Below are 17,153 nucleotides of genomic sequence, written 5' to 3' on the forward strand. Positions count from 1 at the left end.
AAGGGTGCAAATGTATTTAGTATCCTATCCATGTGAACATGTTTTAGGTTGGGGTGGACCTAACCTCCTCTAGGAGGGTGTGGGGGCATGCTCCCCCGGGAAGATTATTTTAAAAATATTGAAGTTAAATGCATCAATCTGGTGCACTTTGAGAGCAACATTAGGAGATCTATGGATAGTGACATCTCTCAGCATCCATATGAAACAGAACTGTACACACATTTACTTTTTCTTTATGGATATTTTACTAATCACTCCCCTTTCAAACTGTATTCTTGTGTTACTGTCCTATAGTATTTCATACCCGTTTTTTATTTATTCTCTTATTCTTTATTAACTATAATGATCATATAAAGGTATTCCTTGCAAATACTTGTTTACATAAATGGTGACCAAACCGTTTGAGACCCACTGAGATAACTTACACTAAAGTGAACTATCTAAACACTGAGAGTCCATACCTCACTGAGCTGAGGTTATACGATCCTCTCAGTCTGACAGGAGAGGACTCTCCTCCACCTTGGTGTAGAAACAGCTCTTTATATCCGTTAGCATAGCTAGCTAACCAGATGCTAACAACAACATTCCACGTTACCGCTTGCGCACACAAAATGCGCTCGTGCCACACACACACAGAGCCGAGCTGGAATGAAACACAGAGACCCAGAAGTAGGCTACTTGTACTGTACTGTATATCATATTATTTTCGATGGCTTTACTGTATAATCAGTGTAACAGATGGACAGATCGCCACTGGGCTTTCATCTAAACACACAGCCACGTAATGATAACAAAACAAAGGTCGGGGGTCATTGGTCAAGCAACACACCAATCAGAGAGCAGCAGTGAGCACACCTCAGGCTGTGTTTTATATTTGTATTATTTATTTCTGATGTATTTCACACCAAAAAACCTTTAGTGGAAACGTTTTCACTTATATGATTAAAAAAAGAAACGGCAAAGTAGCAAGGCTTGCCCACCCTGCGTTGGGGGGGCACAGTGACTCATTTGGGGGGGCATGGCCCTCAAATGACCCCCCATGGCCGACCCTGCTGATGTGTGGATGCTGTGTCCTTTTGATAGCTGCATGTCTTTTTCTATCTCACTGAACAAAGTCCCTGCGTGTGAACTGCTTCAGCTGGCGAGGCTGGTTATGAATCAGAGGAGGAGCTGCAGACAGACAGGGAAGTTGAAAGTGAAAGTATGAAGTCAGACTTGTCAGACGCCATTTTACAGCTCGACACGAGGAGAACAACAGGGTAAGTGTTAACGCCAGGATCTGCTTTTTCACACATTTATTATTTACTCTGTCAAACTGGATGTCAGAAAATAACTTATTGGTTAACAATCTGCGTCCTAGAGTCCATTGAGACTTCTGCAAGTGTTGTACACTTTTATTATTTCCTGTTTTCTGATTCGTCAGAGTTACATTACATGTGAGAGCCCAGCGCAGACACAATGGAGAACGGCCTGTCTGAAGCCTGACTGATTTCATGTATTTTAACTGTGTGTGTGTGTGTGTGTGTGTGTGTGTGTGTGTGTGTGTGTGTGTGTGTGTGTGTGGTTACTGGTGTATCTCTCAGACTGGAGAAGATGAGTGATTTAAAAGATGAGGAAGAGGACAAATCTCAAGTCTCCAGCTGTCTGTCTCTGAAGAGTGACCGGTCTATGTGGGCACCTCCAGACTTCAGTGATGAACCCGGACCCTCCGACACAAAGTAAGAGTTTCTACTGTGAGCTGACCTGAAGAGGATCCAGTTGTTTGGTATCATCTAAACTGTGTAATGAAACCCAGTAGAGTGCATTAACAAAGTTGAATTGATCTCTTGCTTCTTGTCATCATCAGAGATAGTAAATAATCTACTAGTGAAATCATCCTCACTCTCTACATGTTGGACTTTGTGTTAAATTAAGCAAATAAATACAAATATGTAAAACGAATGAATTTTACCAACAGAAACCCACAATCACGACTCAACAACTCTAAAAGTCTGTAATCAGGCGAACAGTCACAGATCAGAAGCTGCTCTTTAAATGAACTGAAGATGTTTAAACTTGTGTTGTTTCCACAGACGGAGAGCAGAGTCTCCGGTCTCCATGTGGTCTCTGAAGAGTGACCGGTCTAAGGATCATCCTCCAGACTTCAGTGATGAACCTGGACCCTCAGACACAAAGTAAGAGTCTCTCCTGTAACCTGACCTGAAGAGGATCCAGTTTTTATGTAAATTAAACTGTTCTTTAATGAAATCATGTGAGCAGTTTGTAAAGGGAACACGCAGCAGAGTAAGCTAACATCATCTAAGGATATTTCAATATGCAATTATATTATCATTGTCTCTGTGTATAAAATAGTTTTAAATAGCAACAATGTTGAGAAATACTGATTTAAAAACTATATATATTGTCCAAAACATTATTTAAGTACTTGGGAATATCTATGATATGTCTTTTTAAGGTGTTATTAATAACAGGGATAACCTGGAGAGCTGGTGGATTAGCAGGTGAAACAGAGTTGAGTGAAATCACATGTAGAGTCAATGCAAAGACCCAGATCCGTGCCTGGCAACACGAAGGAAGTGCAGATGTTAAATTCATGTCACCTGCGTATTCGTGCAGCGTGACACATTTCAACTTGAGTGTAAAGTTTGTGACGCTTTGTTACAAAAACCTGTCAGTGTTGAGATTGTGCTCCTGTGGTCTCTGACGGTCTGAGGGGATCAGAGAGGAGAACAGAGCTCCAATCAGGGTTATTCATGTTCCTGTATGAACCAGAGACTGGCTGTGGTGCTAACAATATAGTGACTGCTGTACTTATGACTTTATGAAGTCACTCTGAGTGCTGATGGAGCAGCTAATGTTAGCCTAGCTTTAATCAAACCGATCTCTTCAGAAAAAAATGTTATGCTCGTTGTGTTGGAGACAGACCTGACAAAGCATTAACTCAGGCTTTTTACAAATCAGTATCATTCTGTTGTTATTTAGGCATCCTTTCCATATGTTTATTTCTATTAATTCACAGCAGATTCTATGCAAGTGGGGTTTATAGTGTACCAGGTTAAAGGGGAAAGGAAACACCAATTACAGCTATAATATTCCGGTAGTTTATTAATTTTACAATGGATATTGATCGTAATATTTATTGTATATGATATTACTCGCCAAAAGAAAATTAATTATCCGCCGGCCGGGTGGGGAATTCCGGGACCAGGCCGCCGCCATTAGGGGAGTCCCAAATGGTGACGTCACTGGGTGGGTCTTCGCTCCGGGTATCCATACCGGAAGTCAACACAACGTGGCAGATATGGCAGCGATGGAGGAATTTTGCAATGAGATGGACGTTTTGAACGATGAATTTGACTATTCGTCGGGAGATGACATTGATGTGGAAACATCTACAGTTACCAGGCATCCCATGGCCTATGCTTATGAACCGATTCGGTCGAATAGAGTGGCATACGATCCGGAATCCGCCAAAAGTACCGACGGTTCTGAACTCGCTGAGTGGGACCACCAGTTCCAGTACCGACTCGGTCTCAGAGGAAGAAGATGTTGCTCAAAACCCGGGACGAATGGACAACACAGATTGGTGTACATGTAACAATTGTGTGGTGATTAGGGTTGGGTATCGTTTGAATTTCCACGATTCCGATTCCGATTCTACTTTTCGATTCCGGTTCTTAACGGTTCTCGATTCCGATTCTTTGAGGGGCAGGGTAAAAAAATGATACATGCTTCTTCCACCAAAAAAAATTACATTTATTCGAGAAACTTTTACACAGGTTAGTTTAAAGTAATATTCACATGAATCAGTCTGTTTATATTCACTGCTATGTAACTTTAACCTGAGAACCACTGAAGCTACAACAGTGCAACAGTCCAACTTTTAAAAACAGTTCTTGTTGAGAAAAACAAGCATCTGCCTTCTCAGGCGTACCGGGAAGAAAGGTTTGAACATTTTGAAGTAAAATGCTTCAATCTGGTGCACACGCAGAATTACTAGAGACTAGATCTAGGGGGTACAACTCTAAACACCCATATGAAGAAGATCGGTTTACATTTTAATAATTAAATAACAAATAGCCTACATGTAACGCATTTTATTTTTGTTGTTCATTCATATCTTATTTTACTATTTTATTTATGCATATTTTTTTATCTCCAGTTTAAAACGATATGTCTGGTTTACTGTCCTATAGTATACATTGGAATGATTTCAAACCTGTTTTATCCCAATAATTATAAAGGAGTGCCTTGGAAATATGTGTTTACATAAATTGTGATCAAAACGTTTGAGACCCACTGAGATAACTTAGACTAAAGTGAACGTTAATTAATAAGGGCACACTGTGTCAGTAAATACATGTGTGAGCTAGTAATCTGGTCGTGCTGCAATATTTACCTCTCTCTCGGCAGCTGAAGCAACTCGTTTGGTGGCTCGAACTTCACGTTTGTTGACACTGTCATTGTCTTGCGTGGCCGACGTGCTGGGACGGTCGGTGTTCCCGACTGCATACGTTGAGAAATCGAATATTGTGGGAACAGATCCTGGCTTCAAATCCGATGTTTTGTATTGAACCAGGCATCCAGACTGGACTTTGAGCAGCTTCTCATCCTTTAGTGGCAGCCTATGGAAATGTACTTCTTCCTTCTTCGTATAAAATCCATTTGTGCAGCCTGGGGCAATACAATACGCTCCTTACGACAACCGTTTTCTTTTAATGTAAACTACTGGTGCATTGCACGCCATGTTGTTTGTTATTGAGCTTTGGCCCAGGAAGCCGTACCCACTCAGTGACGTCACTGGGAAAGTCCCGGAGCAATGGAAGCGCCCATGGTCATTAGGCACGTATTTAAAAAAATAAATTCGCGTATCTCGATCGTTTACATTGGAAATAGACTAGATAAATACATTTCCTAATGGGAATATTGTCGCATGGAAAGCAGTTTGAAAAGTGTTTCCATTTCCCTTTAATACAGCTGTGTGTGTAGATACAGGGAACAGGTGCTCCTCTGGGTGATGAATCCAGACAGGAGGCCCTCTGGTTTTATGATCATGTGAATTGTAAGCTATCTTCCTGATCACAACGGTATATATTATATAGACCTTTTTTTAAAGATCAAACTAGAATGTTCCCCCTTGTTGTACCTTTGGGGAGAATCAGCCCCTCTGAAGCAAAGTGCAATAAAGGATGTGTTGCTCTCCACAGAGGGAAGAGGAAGAGTGGTGATCTTGTGGAGGAGCTCCTGTTCTGAATTCTTTACACTGGCTTCCTGTGTGTCAAAGAATAGATTTCAAAATACTGCTGCTGGTTTATAAAGCACTGAATGGTTTAGGCCCAAAATACATTTCTGACCTCCTGCTAAATGATGAACCATCCAGATATATCTCTCACAGGCTCCGCCCTCTACTGGACTCTATGGGTACTCTCTTACCCCGCAAGCATTCTCCCACTGAGACTTCTATAGACGTAGCCGGCCCTGGGCGGGCCTACCTGAATGCGCGCGCATCACACCGTATAAAAGGAGGCCTCGCCTCCTGACTATCATCCTTTTCTCTTCAGCAAGCGGAAGTGTTTTCACGGAGCTTAGAAAGACGAAAAATTTAGAGTAATGGAGTCAGGACCTGCCCGAAATGTCCAAACCTGATCGCGGGAGCGGATCCACACCCCTGCTGTTTTGTGTGTATGGGGCCTAACCACGCTGTGAGCGGTATGGGCCCGACGCCGGAATGCTCAGCCTGCCAGATGCTTCCTCGGCTCACGCGTGAGCATCGTGGGCAGCATTTCCTGTCAGCAGAGGCTCCGCAGGAGGAGGTGGAGGATTCGGATCTCGACGTCGTCGAGATGGGCGAGTCAGGAGAGGAGGAAGTGCCGTTCCGATTCTCCCTTCCGTGGGGCCAGACAACCCCGATTCCGGAGGAGGAGGACGAGGACGCCTCGGTGTCGGTAGGTCCGACTCTCAGGTCTGCACGTTTGGATTTCCCAGCGGTGATGACCCTGGCAGCGGAGCGCGTAGGCCTACCGCTCCCACCACCGCTGCCACCGAGGCCTATAAGCCGCCTGAGACAGGGGTTTTACGGCCCGGTGCATCCAGTGCAACCGACCTTCGTTTCGCCCCAACTGCCTGATATATGGCGGTGTGTGGAGGCGACATGGCAGCAGCCATTCAAGACGAAGGCCCCAGTAGCCGCTATGGCAGGCATCATCAAGGTGGAGGGCCGCTCGGACACAGCGTGTGCGGGGGTGCCCCCCCTTGATGAGAGCCTGGCGGCCCATCTGCTTCCGCGGGCGGCTGGTTGGGCGGAGGGTAAGCGACCCCTGCCCCAGCTGCCCCGGGACCGAGACACTCTGGAATATCTGGACAAGATGTTCAAGCTCCGTACGCAGATGGCGGCTGCAGCTAATAATCTCGGCGTGTTGGGCGTCTCCCTGATCACCCCTCAGGCAGCCGCCCCCGCCCTCCTGTCACAAGATGGGAGTGATTATCCAGACCGCGCTATAGGTCAGATGAATAATCTGATTCATGGCGTGGCCGCTGCAGCAGGGCGGGTGATTTCCTTGGCCACAGTGGCGTCTCGTCACGTGTGGTTGGGACTCACTGCCCTATCTAGAAAAGACCGAGAAGATCTCCTCGGAGCCCCCGTGTCCACGGAGGGGCTCTTTGGGTCAATCTCCTCGGTCACTCAGCGCTTCAGCCGGCTGGACGAGGAAAGGGTCCAGCTTAGCAGGATGCTACCGCTGGCCCCGCCTCCGGCCCCGCCTCCGGCCCCACTCGCCGCCCCAGCCATAGCTCCTGTAAGGGAGGAGGCTAGTGGGCATGGGCGGCGCCAGGATTTTTGTGCTGCAGTTGCTATATGACAGCACGGCGTTGCTAGTTAATTTTCTAAATAAACAAACAATACCAGTGGGCCAAGCACGAGCCTGTTCATATTGTAGCGTTCACCGCTATTCAAGATCACTCAAGCCTTCAATGTCGAAAACGTTCTCTTTATTTACAGAACCAATCAATAGTGTAACACTCATGACTTTCACGTGACACACACCGGAAAACGCACACACATACACACACATACACACACCTGGAAGGGGCGGTCTCTCCCTAACTCCCACCAACAACATTGCCTAAATAACGCACTTTTCCTCCTCACTGGCCTCATTCTGTGACTCTCCTCCTCCTCCTCCTCCTCCTCCTCCTCCTCCTCCTCCTCCTCCTCCTCCTCCTCCTCCTCCTCCTCCTCCTCCTCCTCCTCCTCCTCAGTTCTCTTCTCCTCATTCACAATTCCCCGTGTTAGATCTCACTGTCAGCACACCTTGAACAATGCGCCATGTCGGAAAATACAACACATTCTTGATTCATTTAAAATGTCCATTTGTAACTGAGAGGAGTGACTGCTCATTTCTGCCGAGATGCTCAAAGGGTGAGACGCTGTGTCTGAGAATCACTGACTAGCAGAATTTGTATATTCTGGAGTGGAGCTCTGCAGAGAGGAAATGAGGGCAGTGGATCATCACGGTGCAGAGAGGAGCAGCGCTAGTTCCACTGCAGCTCGTGGTAGCAGCTAGCTGGTCCTGCTGCTGCGGGGGCACCTGCTCTTCGTGGTCCCAATCCTCCCGGTTTTCATAGTGAACATCGGGATCCTTGTGGATAGCAGGGTTGGAGATCGCGGTCGTTTACGCTGACTTGTGACTGTGAGAAATGTTTCCATTTTCGATCTACTGAAAATTAGCCAAGCAACAGTTCACGCAGTAAATTACAACGACCCGCCCCTGATAGATCCCGCGAAAATGTATCATATATTTATAAATCATATATTTATAAATCATAGACTGTATATAAATATGATACATTTTCATATCAAAACAATGGGGTTGCTAAGCCGTTGCTAGGCCAATTGTTGGAGTTGCTATAGCAACTCCTAGATACCCCCTGGCGCCGCCCCTGCTAGTGGGAGTGCGCAGATGAGAGTGATGAAACGTAAACAAAGCTATCGTAATGTTATACGGGTACAGAGGCATTATGGCCGGCATATTGCTGTTGGGGAACACACTAAGCCTGGGGTTAAGACTCCAATTAATGCAGGTTACCAGAGTTGCATTATGGCAGCGCCCGCACTCATAGAAGAGCGCGTGGCGGTGCGTTCAGGGACCTTAGTAGACCGCACTACACCTATGAGGACTCCGATTAATGATGTTCACCGTAACGGCCCGTCTACACTACAGCGTCGACAGCGTCGAAAGCTCCAATCTGCTCCAATCTGCCCATTCACTTTCAATGGGGTGACGTCACGTAGCCGTGCTTTTTCGCCGAACTGAATTGTGGGTAGCAGAGCGAGGCGTCTCAGGCATCTCAGGCGACAGAAGTTGAACAATGTTCAACTTCTGAAGCTAGCGCTTCAGCTGTCAGATTTTGGGAAACGGGATTTGATTGGCTGGCGCTGGCTACTCCGGCGTCCAGGCGACCAGAAGTTGAACAATGTTCAACTTCTGGTCGCCTGGGACGCCTGAGACGCCTCGCTCGGCTACCCACAATTCAGTTCGGCGAAAAAGCGCGGCTACGTGACGTCACCCCATTGAAAGTGAATGGGCAGCTTGGAGCAGCTTGGAGCTTTCGACGCTGTCGACGCTGTAGTGTAGACGGGCCGTAAGGGTGAAAACAGCATTTTGAGCGTGCGGCGTGCGGCGGTGCGTTCAGGGTCCTCAGTAAATAATCGGCCCTTTCTGTGTCGACCTTCCATGGGCGAATCTTCCCTTTATGGGGAGTTTTGCGGCAGGACGGGTCGCCAGAGAGTACCACAGCTTTATAGCTGCGGCCCCACAGGTGAGGGCATGCCCTTTAACACAGTGTTATGGGGAATGGAAACTGTGTACTATCAAAGTGGATGGACAGGACGCTGAAACGGGGCTATTCACTCCAGTTCTGCAGCGTCCCACCCCCTTTTATGGGCATGCGAGAGGGGCGGCCCCCTGCCAGGCGAGTGGGTGCTTCACCCGAAGGTGGTGAAGCAGATCTGGGCCCAGTTCGGGAGAGCGGAAGTGGATCTGTTCGCCAGCCGGCGAAACAGCCACTGTGCCCTGTGGTTCTCCGTGGCTCGGAGCGACGACCCACCCTTGGGGGTGGACGCGTTTGCACACGAGCCATGGCCAAGGAAGCTGCTATACGCCTTTCCACCGCTGCGTCTCCTTCTCCCCCTCCTGAGGAGAGTGAGGCGAGAACGTCTGTCAGTCATCCTAGTGGCTCCGGATCGCGTTGGGGCGCCGTGGTACTCAGAGATGACACAGATGAAGGTGGGCCAGCCCTGGGCGGTTCCCCAGTTCTGGGGGGCGATGTCTCAAGAGGCAGGTGCAATCGGGGCGTTACCCACTCTCGGCCGTCCTCTCCAGGTTTGGCTCCTGAGAGGGACAGGTTGAGACAGGGTGGATTGTCTGATAGTGTTATTCAGTCTATCCAGGCAGCTAGAGCTGGATCCACCACAGCCTGTTACAGGCCAAGGTGGCTAGGATTCCAGCGATGGTGTGAGGAGTGGAGAATAGAGCCCCTATCTTGTGAGTTAGGCTCTATTTTATCCTTCTTACAGTTACTGGTGGACAGAGGGCTTGCACATTCAACAGTGAAAGTGTATGCAGCAGCCATCTCGTCCTGCCATGAGGGATTTGGCGGCAGGTCAGCCTTTAGTCAACCACTGATGTCGCGGTTTTCACAGGGGGTGAGGAGGCTGCGCCCAGTAGTGCACACCTCCACCCCACAGTGGGACCTGCCCCTAGTGCTCGAGGCTCTGGCCTCGGGGGCGTTTGAGCCTCTGGAGCTCTCCTCTCTGAAAGCATTGTTGTGGAAAACAGCTTTGCTTCTTGCCTTAACGTCAGCCAAAAGAGTGTCCGAGTTAACTGCTCTGTCGGTGCACCCGAGCTGTTTACAGATTCGGGGTGACCGGAGCGGCGCAACACTCAGACCGAACCCCTCCTTTGTGCCCAAGAGCCTAAGGACTGCGTTCAGGTCAGGGGCTATTCAGTTAGGGGGTTTTAGGCTTCCCCCCCATGGTGGGACCAGGGAAGCTAAACTGCACCTCCTCTGCCCGGTGCGTGCGCCAGCATGTTATGTGGAGCGCACGGCTGCCCTTAGACGCACCGAACAGCTGTTCGTGTGCTTCGGGGGCGGGGTGATCGGTAAAGCTCTGTCCAAGAAACGCCTGGCAGGCTGGCTCTGCGAGTGCATTGCACATGCCTACGGACAGGCAGGGAGAGCCTGCCCCATGGGGGTTCGTGCGCACTCCACACGGGCTGTGGCTGCGTCAACAGCCTTATTCAACGGTGTGAGTGTGGAGGATATATGCACAGCGGCGTCTTGGTCGACGCCAGGCCCCTTCATAAGGTTTTATCTCTCGGACATGTCGGGCTCTTTCTCCTCGTCTGTACTTGCGGGGGCAACACAGGACAGGTAGGGGGGAGGGGGGTTGTGGGTCAGTTGGCATCTGACCCCCTCCCCGGACGTAATGCGCCTTCGCTGTTCTCGGGCCTTCTGAGGGTCCCGGGAGAGGCCGGGGGGGAGGGGGGGGGGGGGCACACTGGACCCTTACAGGGCTGGAGGGCTGCTCTCCTCCTGCCGAGAGCAGGAGGGGGGGAGCCCTCCACACTTTAGTCCACACACTCGGCACAGGGTCAGTGTTTGAGTGTGGGGCAGGGGCTCTGGCGCTCTCCCTGTTATCCTTAGGGATTCAGGGAGGCAGGCGTGTAGTAAGCCCTTTCGGGGCCGAGGGGGCTCTCCCCATCCAGGGTGGGGGGGTCCCCCGGCACTGTTTTTTGAGCACACTTTTTGCGAGGTAAGCACAGCAGGGTGTGTTCTATCAGCCACAGCCCAGATTTCTCCTCGGTTACAACCGGGTTAAAGGAGAAGGTGGGGCAACAGCTGCTGACCATAATAGCCGGTCAGGGGCAGTAGGGTGGAATATTGTTGGACGACAGTGCGCGTATACATCGCGGCTCCACCCACTGTACTCATAGAGTCCAGTAGAGGGCGGAGCCTGTGAGAGATATAACGTCGGGTTACGTAGTGTAACCCGACGTTATATTAGCATAGGCGGAGCCCTCTACCCAGGGCACTGTCTGTCCTATTCCGCTCGCTGAAGAGAGGTGTAGGATGATAGTCAGGAGGCGAGGCCTCCTTTTATACGGTGTGATGCACGCGCATTCAGGTAGGCCCGCCCAGGGCCGGCTACGTCTATAGAAGTCTCAGTGGGAGAATGCTTGCGGGGTAAGAGAGTACCCATAGAGTCCAGTAGAGGGCTCCGCCTGTGCTAATATAACAAGGGTTACACTACGTAACCCGACGATCTCTCAGGTCTTCAGGGACTGGTCAGCTTTCTGTGCCCAGAGTCAGAACTAAACATGGCGGCTAAACAAGCAGCGTTCAGTTATTATGCTCCAAACATCTGGAACAAACTCCCAGAAACCTGCAGGTCCGCTGCAACTCTGACTACTTTTAAATCCAGACTAAAGACTTTTCTTTTTGTCGCTGCTTTTAATTGAACGATTCACATCTTAAACTGCACTGTAACTTTTATCCATGTATTTTTTATTCATGTACCTGTCTCACTCTTTTCCGGCCTCCAGCTTTTCCTGCTGGAGCCCGCCGCTTAAAGGTGGCTGGCGCGGACCGGTCATAGAGTGTTAAAGGTGGTTAATTTTACCTGTAAAATCCATAGATTTAGGAGGTTCCCTAGTGGCCGTTAGCTGTACAAAAAAAATGGGGAAAAAAGTCGCGGCTTATAGTCCGAAAAGTACGGTACTTTTTATTCATGTATTTTTTCTTTTAATGTTTCTTTTAATATCATTTCTATTTAATGACTGTTTTTAAATGCCTTTGTCTGAATGTCTTTCATTTTTGTAAAGCACCTTGAATTGCCTTGTGTTGAAAGGTGCTATATAAATAAACTTGCCTTGCCTTCCAGCTGTGCTCTGTGTCAGGACGTCCTGAAGGATCCAGTCTCTACCAGCTGTGGACACTGGTTCTGCAGACAGTGCATCACCTCATACTGGGAGCAGCGCCCTCCATCAGGAGACCCCTCCTGTCCCCAGTGTGGAGAGAGATCCAGAACCAGAGCTGGCCTGCAGACAGCCAGTCAGACCAGCTCTGTACGAGGTAAGAGGCCGAACTCATGCAGCGTCTTATTCCTCTTCCTGGTTCATTTGTTTTTTTATTAGGTATTCTGTTGAAGAGAAATGTTTATAAAACATTTAAACTCAGTCTGTTTTTATTAGTTTTATTGTTACATTCTCAAGAGCATTTCCTGATTCTCTCCTGTTTCTTCTCTTCCAGCAGAACGTGGTCTGCAGGAGGTTTTAGATGAACACAGGCTCAGTCTGAGGAGGAGATGTGAACGTGTGACTGAAGGAACTGATCAAAGTGAAACCCTCCTCAACAGCATCTTCACTGAGCTCTACATCACACAAGGCCAGAGTGAAGAGGTTAATACCCAGCATGAGGTGAGGCAGCTGGAGACAGCTTCCAAGAAGAAGCCCCTCCATGACACTCCAATCAAGTGCCAGGACATCTTTAAAGCCTTACCGGACCAACAGACTCTCATCAGAGTGGTGCTGATCAACGGAGTGGCTGGAGCTGGAAAAACCTTCTCAGTGCAGAAGTTCACTCTGGACTGGGCCGAGGGTTTGGAAAACCAAGATGTCAGTCTGGTGATCCCGCTCTCCTTCAGGGAGCTGAACCTGATCAAAGCTGAGCAGTACAGTCTTCTCAGGCTGCTCCATGTCTTCCATCCAACCTTACAGAAGGTCACAGCAGAGCAGCTGGCTGTCTGCAAAGTGCTGCTCATCTTTGACGGCCTGGATGAAAGCAGACTTTCTCTGGACTTCAGAAACAATGAGGTTGTGTCTGATGTCTCACAGCAGTCCTCAGTCAACGTGCTGCTGACAAACCTCATCAGGGGGAAGCTGCTTCCCTCGGCTCTCGTCTGGATAACTTCCAGACCTGCAGCGGCCAATCAGATCCCTCCTGAGTGCGTGGACAGGGTGACAGAAGTACGAGGCTTCACTGACGCCCAGAAGGAGGAGTACTTCAGGAGGAGATCGAGTGATGAAGACCTGTCCAGCAGAATCATCTCTCACATCAAGAGCTCCAGGAGCCTCCACATCATGTGTCAGATCCCAGTCTTCTGCTGGATCACTGCTGCCGTTCTGGACCACATGCTGACTACAGACCAGAGAGGAGAGCTGCCCCAGACCCTCACTGACATGTACTCACACTTCCTGCTGGTCCAGACCAAGAGGAAGAAGCAGAAGTATGAAGCGGGACATGAGACGAGTCCACAGCAGCTGACGGAGGCTGACAGGGAGCTTCTTCTGAAGCTGGGGAGGCTGGCGTTTAAACATCTGGAGAAAGGAGACATCATGTTCTACCAAGAAGACCTGCAGCGCTGTGGCCTTGACGTCACCGAGGCCTTGGTGCACTCAGGAGTTTGTACACAGATCTTCAAAAGAGAGAGTGTGATCTTCCAGAAAACAGTCTACTGTTTTGTTCATCTGAGCATTCAGGAGTTTCTGGCTGCAGTCTACATGCTGCACTGTCACACCAACAGAGACACAGCGGTACTGAAGCCCTTCCTGAAGAAAGACTGGGACTATGAGAACAGGTATAACAGAGATCATGATTACCCATCCCTGGATGTCTTCCTAAAGGGAGCCATGGCGAAATCCTTCAGAAGTCAAAATGGCCACCTGGACCTGTTTGTCCGCTTTCTCCACGGCCTCTCTCTGAAGTCCAACCAGAGACTGTTAGGAGGCCTGCTGGGTCGCACAGACAACAGTCCAGACATCATCCAGAGAGCCATCAGCAACCTGAAGGAGATGAGCAGTGATACAATCTCTCCTGACAGGAGCATCAACATCTTCCACTGTCTGACAGAGATGAAGGACCTCTCAGTACATCAGGAGATCACAGAGTTCCTGAAGTCAGGGAACAGATCAGAGATGGAACTCTCTGTGATCCACTGCTCTGCTCTGGCCTACATGCTGCAGATGTCAGAGGAGGTTCTGGATGAGTTGGACCTGGAGAAGTACAACACATCAGATGAGGGGAAACGGAGACTGATTCCAGCTGTGAGGAACTGCAGGAAGTTCAAGTAAGTCCAGATGTGATTAACTCTATAAACTAATGTGGATCAGAAGTTTCATTATTAAAATAAACACTAACATTTCTGCTGTTTAAATACTGTGAGAGCAAAATAAACCAACACTGTTCTTCTATTTATTTATAATAATAGTTCAACTGAACCGTTTCTCTCTTCATGTCGAGTGATGGAGGCGACATGTCAAACACATGAAGGGCTTTAGAGCTTTCTCAGCATGCGATCACACCACACAGCAGGACTTACAGTTAGCAGTTATTATTATTACATTACATTTAATTTAGCTGACACTTTTATCCAAAGCGACTTACAATTACCAATTACAGGGACATCCTCCCTGGAGTAACTGAGGGCTAAGTGCCTTACGCAAGGGCACACTAGTGGTGGTGTTCCAGGCGGGATTTGATTCACAACCTTCCGATCTTCAGCCCACCTCACTATCCATTAGACCACCACTACCCCAGACCAGCCATTAGCTATTACTTTCTAGTAGTTTCTTTATCATTAAACACACACGTTTTTATCACAATGTTTTAGAGTTTAAAATAAGATCTATATCATATCCCACCAATACCAGAGTTATGTCTTATAGTGAGAACATCTGATGGTATTCAGTTTAGAATATTGAAACTTTATTGGTTTGTTAACTGTGTTTGTGTGCACAATACATTTCCAGATGCTCAGAGAAGCCAAAACATCCATCATTCACATCTAAATATTAATCAACATTTAAATATGTACATCTCTAATATTGTCAAGTGATTAATTTAATTTCTGTTTCCTTGGTAACAGTCAGTGACAGCAGGAGCACAGACATGTGATCAGATCACACTGACAACACATTACACTCTATTATCATATATTATATATAAAATGGACTAACAGCAAATCTCAATCAGAACATATGTCAAAAAATGTTTTCATCAAATGCTTGAGGTCATTATGTTTCCTCTTTTTTAACACATGTTGTAATATATGTGTTATTATAGACTTGCTAACTTTAGACTCGCAAAGACTCTCTGTGAAGTCGTGGCCTCAGCTCTGAAGTCTGACCCCTCCCTTCTGAGAGATCTGGACCTGAGTCACAACACTCAGAAGGATTCAGGAGTGGAGCTGCTGAGTTCTGGACTAAAGAGTCCAAACTGCAGACTGGAGGCTCTCAGGTCAGTTCACTGACTGAACTTCCTCTGTTTGTGTTTATCATTTTCTGAATTTGAAAAAAATACATTAAAATGATTTTTCCATTTTTGCTGATGACTGAATATTGATCAGAATATCAAAAAGAAGGTGAATGTGTGAGGGAGAGTGTTTGAGCTTCCACAGACTCACTCTGTGCTCCATGAGTCAGTGGAGATGCTGTCAGTACTGATGAGCTGTGAGGGAGATGAAGGAGTTGTTAAACATCTGATCAAAGTTAAAGTTCCAGATCATCAATGGATTGTTTCTACATCATCTCTGAGATCAAAGGTCTCCTATCATGCAAAAGTCACTTTGTGATGTCTTCTCTACATCACCATGTGTCCCCGGTGTCAGGAGACTCACAAAGTGTCAGGAAACAAACCCCTCTCTCTTTCCTCTGTACCCACATCTCTAAAAACGGGGGAACAACGGAGCTGATCCAGATTTGCTGCGTCATGACGGCATTACTAAAATGTGGGCGGGCTTTACACCAACGGGCCAATCAGAAACGTTGCTGTCAGAAACAAGGAGACGTGTTCTGGAAGTAATATGGTCTGTGTTTACATTAGCATGCTAACACTCAGAGCTAACCTGTACTGGAGAGCATGTGTGAAGAAGCAGGAAGTAGAAAGGAACTCACCTCGTGGTAAACCTGAGAGAGAGAAAGAGTTTGAGCTCCGTACTGTTTCAGAGATAATCCTTGATGTTGTTTGGAGCATGATATGGAGTTTCATCACGGCAGCATTTAGCTGAGTTTCTGCTGCTAGAACTCTGATCAGGCATTAGCTTCACCTCCTTTCTTTTGAGCAAAACACATCATAGACATGTTTTTATATATTTGTATATATCTGAGACCCATAATATATCCCTAGAGATAGCCTGATAGGAGACCTTTGAAACCCTGTTTAACTCTGAACAGATTATTAAACCTGGAGTTATTTCAAACAGGAACATTGTTTTCTAAAGTTACATCATGTTCTCTTTATTCAGTCTGTGGAGCTGCAGTTTGTCAGAGATCAGCTGTTCTGCTCTGATCTCAGCTCTGAAGTCCAACCCCTCCCATCTGAGAGATCTGAACCTGAGTGACAACGATCTGAAGGATTCAGGAGTGAAGCTGCTGAGAGATCTTCTGGAGAGTCCAGACTGCAGACTGGAGACTCTCAGGTCAGTTCCCTGACTCTCTGTTACTGCTGGAGATCTCATGTTTCATTAGTTATTCAACCTGATTCTTCTAATTAACTTACATCCATTAAGTTGTAAATGTTATTGTATTCATACTTTCATTTGTAGGTACTAAAGTAAGAACTGCAGAGATACATGTTGACTGATTCTTAAAGGAACTGTAATTGATGTTAGTTGTAAAAAGTAAATCTATGTTTTTAATATTTAGTAAACGATAACGTCTGAATAAAGTTAATCATTTCATTTCAAACCTTTATTCATACAGATAAATCCCATTGAGATCATTGATCTCTTTTTCAAGGGAGACCTGCTCAAGTAGTTCCACATGAAACATAAAAGCATAAACAGAACAACAAAAGGACATCATACAGCATCATTTACAAAATTATCCACATAAACAGGTACCAACAGCTTCCGATTGAGTAGCATCCAACCGAGCTTTAAAAACATTTAGTGGCACCAGATTGTTCAGTTTCCATTTAATTTGCAGACTATTCCAAGACAGAGGAGCTGCGCATCTAAGAGCTGTCTTCCCTAAGACAGTCCTAGCAGTTGGCACATTTAATAAAACCACAGCATTCGATCTCAGGCAGTAGCCACTCACAATTCACCGTGAGATCAGGGAGCAGATATAAGATGGAAGTTTCTCTAACATGGCTTT

The 17,153-nt window shown here is 47.2% G+C and overlaps 1 protein-coding gene across 4 annotated transcripts; it reads left to right on the forward strand.

Annotated features, from left to right (window-relative positions):
* Positions 1-1,229: 1,229 nt before the first annotated feature.
* LOC117466685 (protein NLRC3-like) lies at positions 1,230-16,735 on the forward strand. Of its 4 annotated transcripts, XM_034110079.1 has the most exons (8): positions 1,230-1,259; positions 1,584-1,718; positions 2,073-2,174; positions 11,942-12,132; positions 12,310-14,125; positions 15,121-15,294; positions 16,301-16,474; positions 16,601-16,735. In XM_034110079.1, exons 2-8 carry the CDS (start codon positions 1,594-1,596, stop codon positions 16,605-16,607), a joined length of 2,589 nt encoding a protein of 862 aa, XP_033965970.1. In that variant the 5' UTR covers positions 1,230-1,259; positions 1,584-1,593; the 3' UTR covers positions 16,608-16,735. The 4 variants fall into 4 exon arrangements, with proteins under 4 accessions (XP_033965970.1, XP_033965971.1, XP_033965972.1 ...); XM_034110080.1 differs by having other exon boundaries at positions 16,301-16,735; XM_034110081.1 differs by having other exon boundaries at positions 12,313-14,125; positions 16,301-16,735.
* Positions 16,736-17,153: the final 418 nt, after the last annotated feature.

Source organism: Pseudochaenichthys georgianus, chromosome 21, assembly GCF_902827115.2.
Source record: "Pseudochaenichthys georgianus chromosome 21, fPseGeo1.2, whole genome shotgun sequence".
NCBI classification, from domain to species: domain Eukaryota; kingdom Metazoa; phylum Chordata; class Actinopteri; order Perciformes; family Channichthyidae; genus Pseudochaenichthys; species Pseudochaenichthys georgianus.

Excerpts from the sequence above, each read along its gene's own strand:
- LOC117466685 (XM_034110080.1), top strand. The coding sequence starts at position 1,594 with ATGAGTGATTTAAAAGATGAGGAAGAGGACAAATCTCAAGTCTCCAGC. Across the intron at positions 14,126-15,120 it reads AGGAACTGCAGGAAGTTCAA|ACTTGCTAACTTTAGACTCG; the intron begins GTAAGTCCAGAT and ends GTGTTATTATAG. Across the intron at positions 15,295-16,300 it reads TGCAGACTGGAGGCTCTCAG|TCTGTGGAGCTGCAGTTTGT; the intron begins GTCAGTTCACTG and ends CTCTTTATTCAG.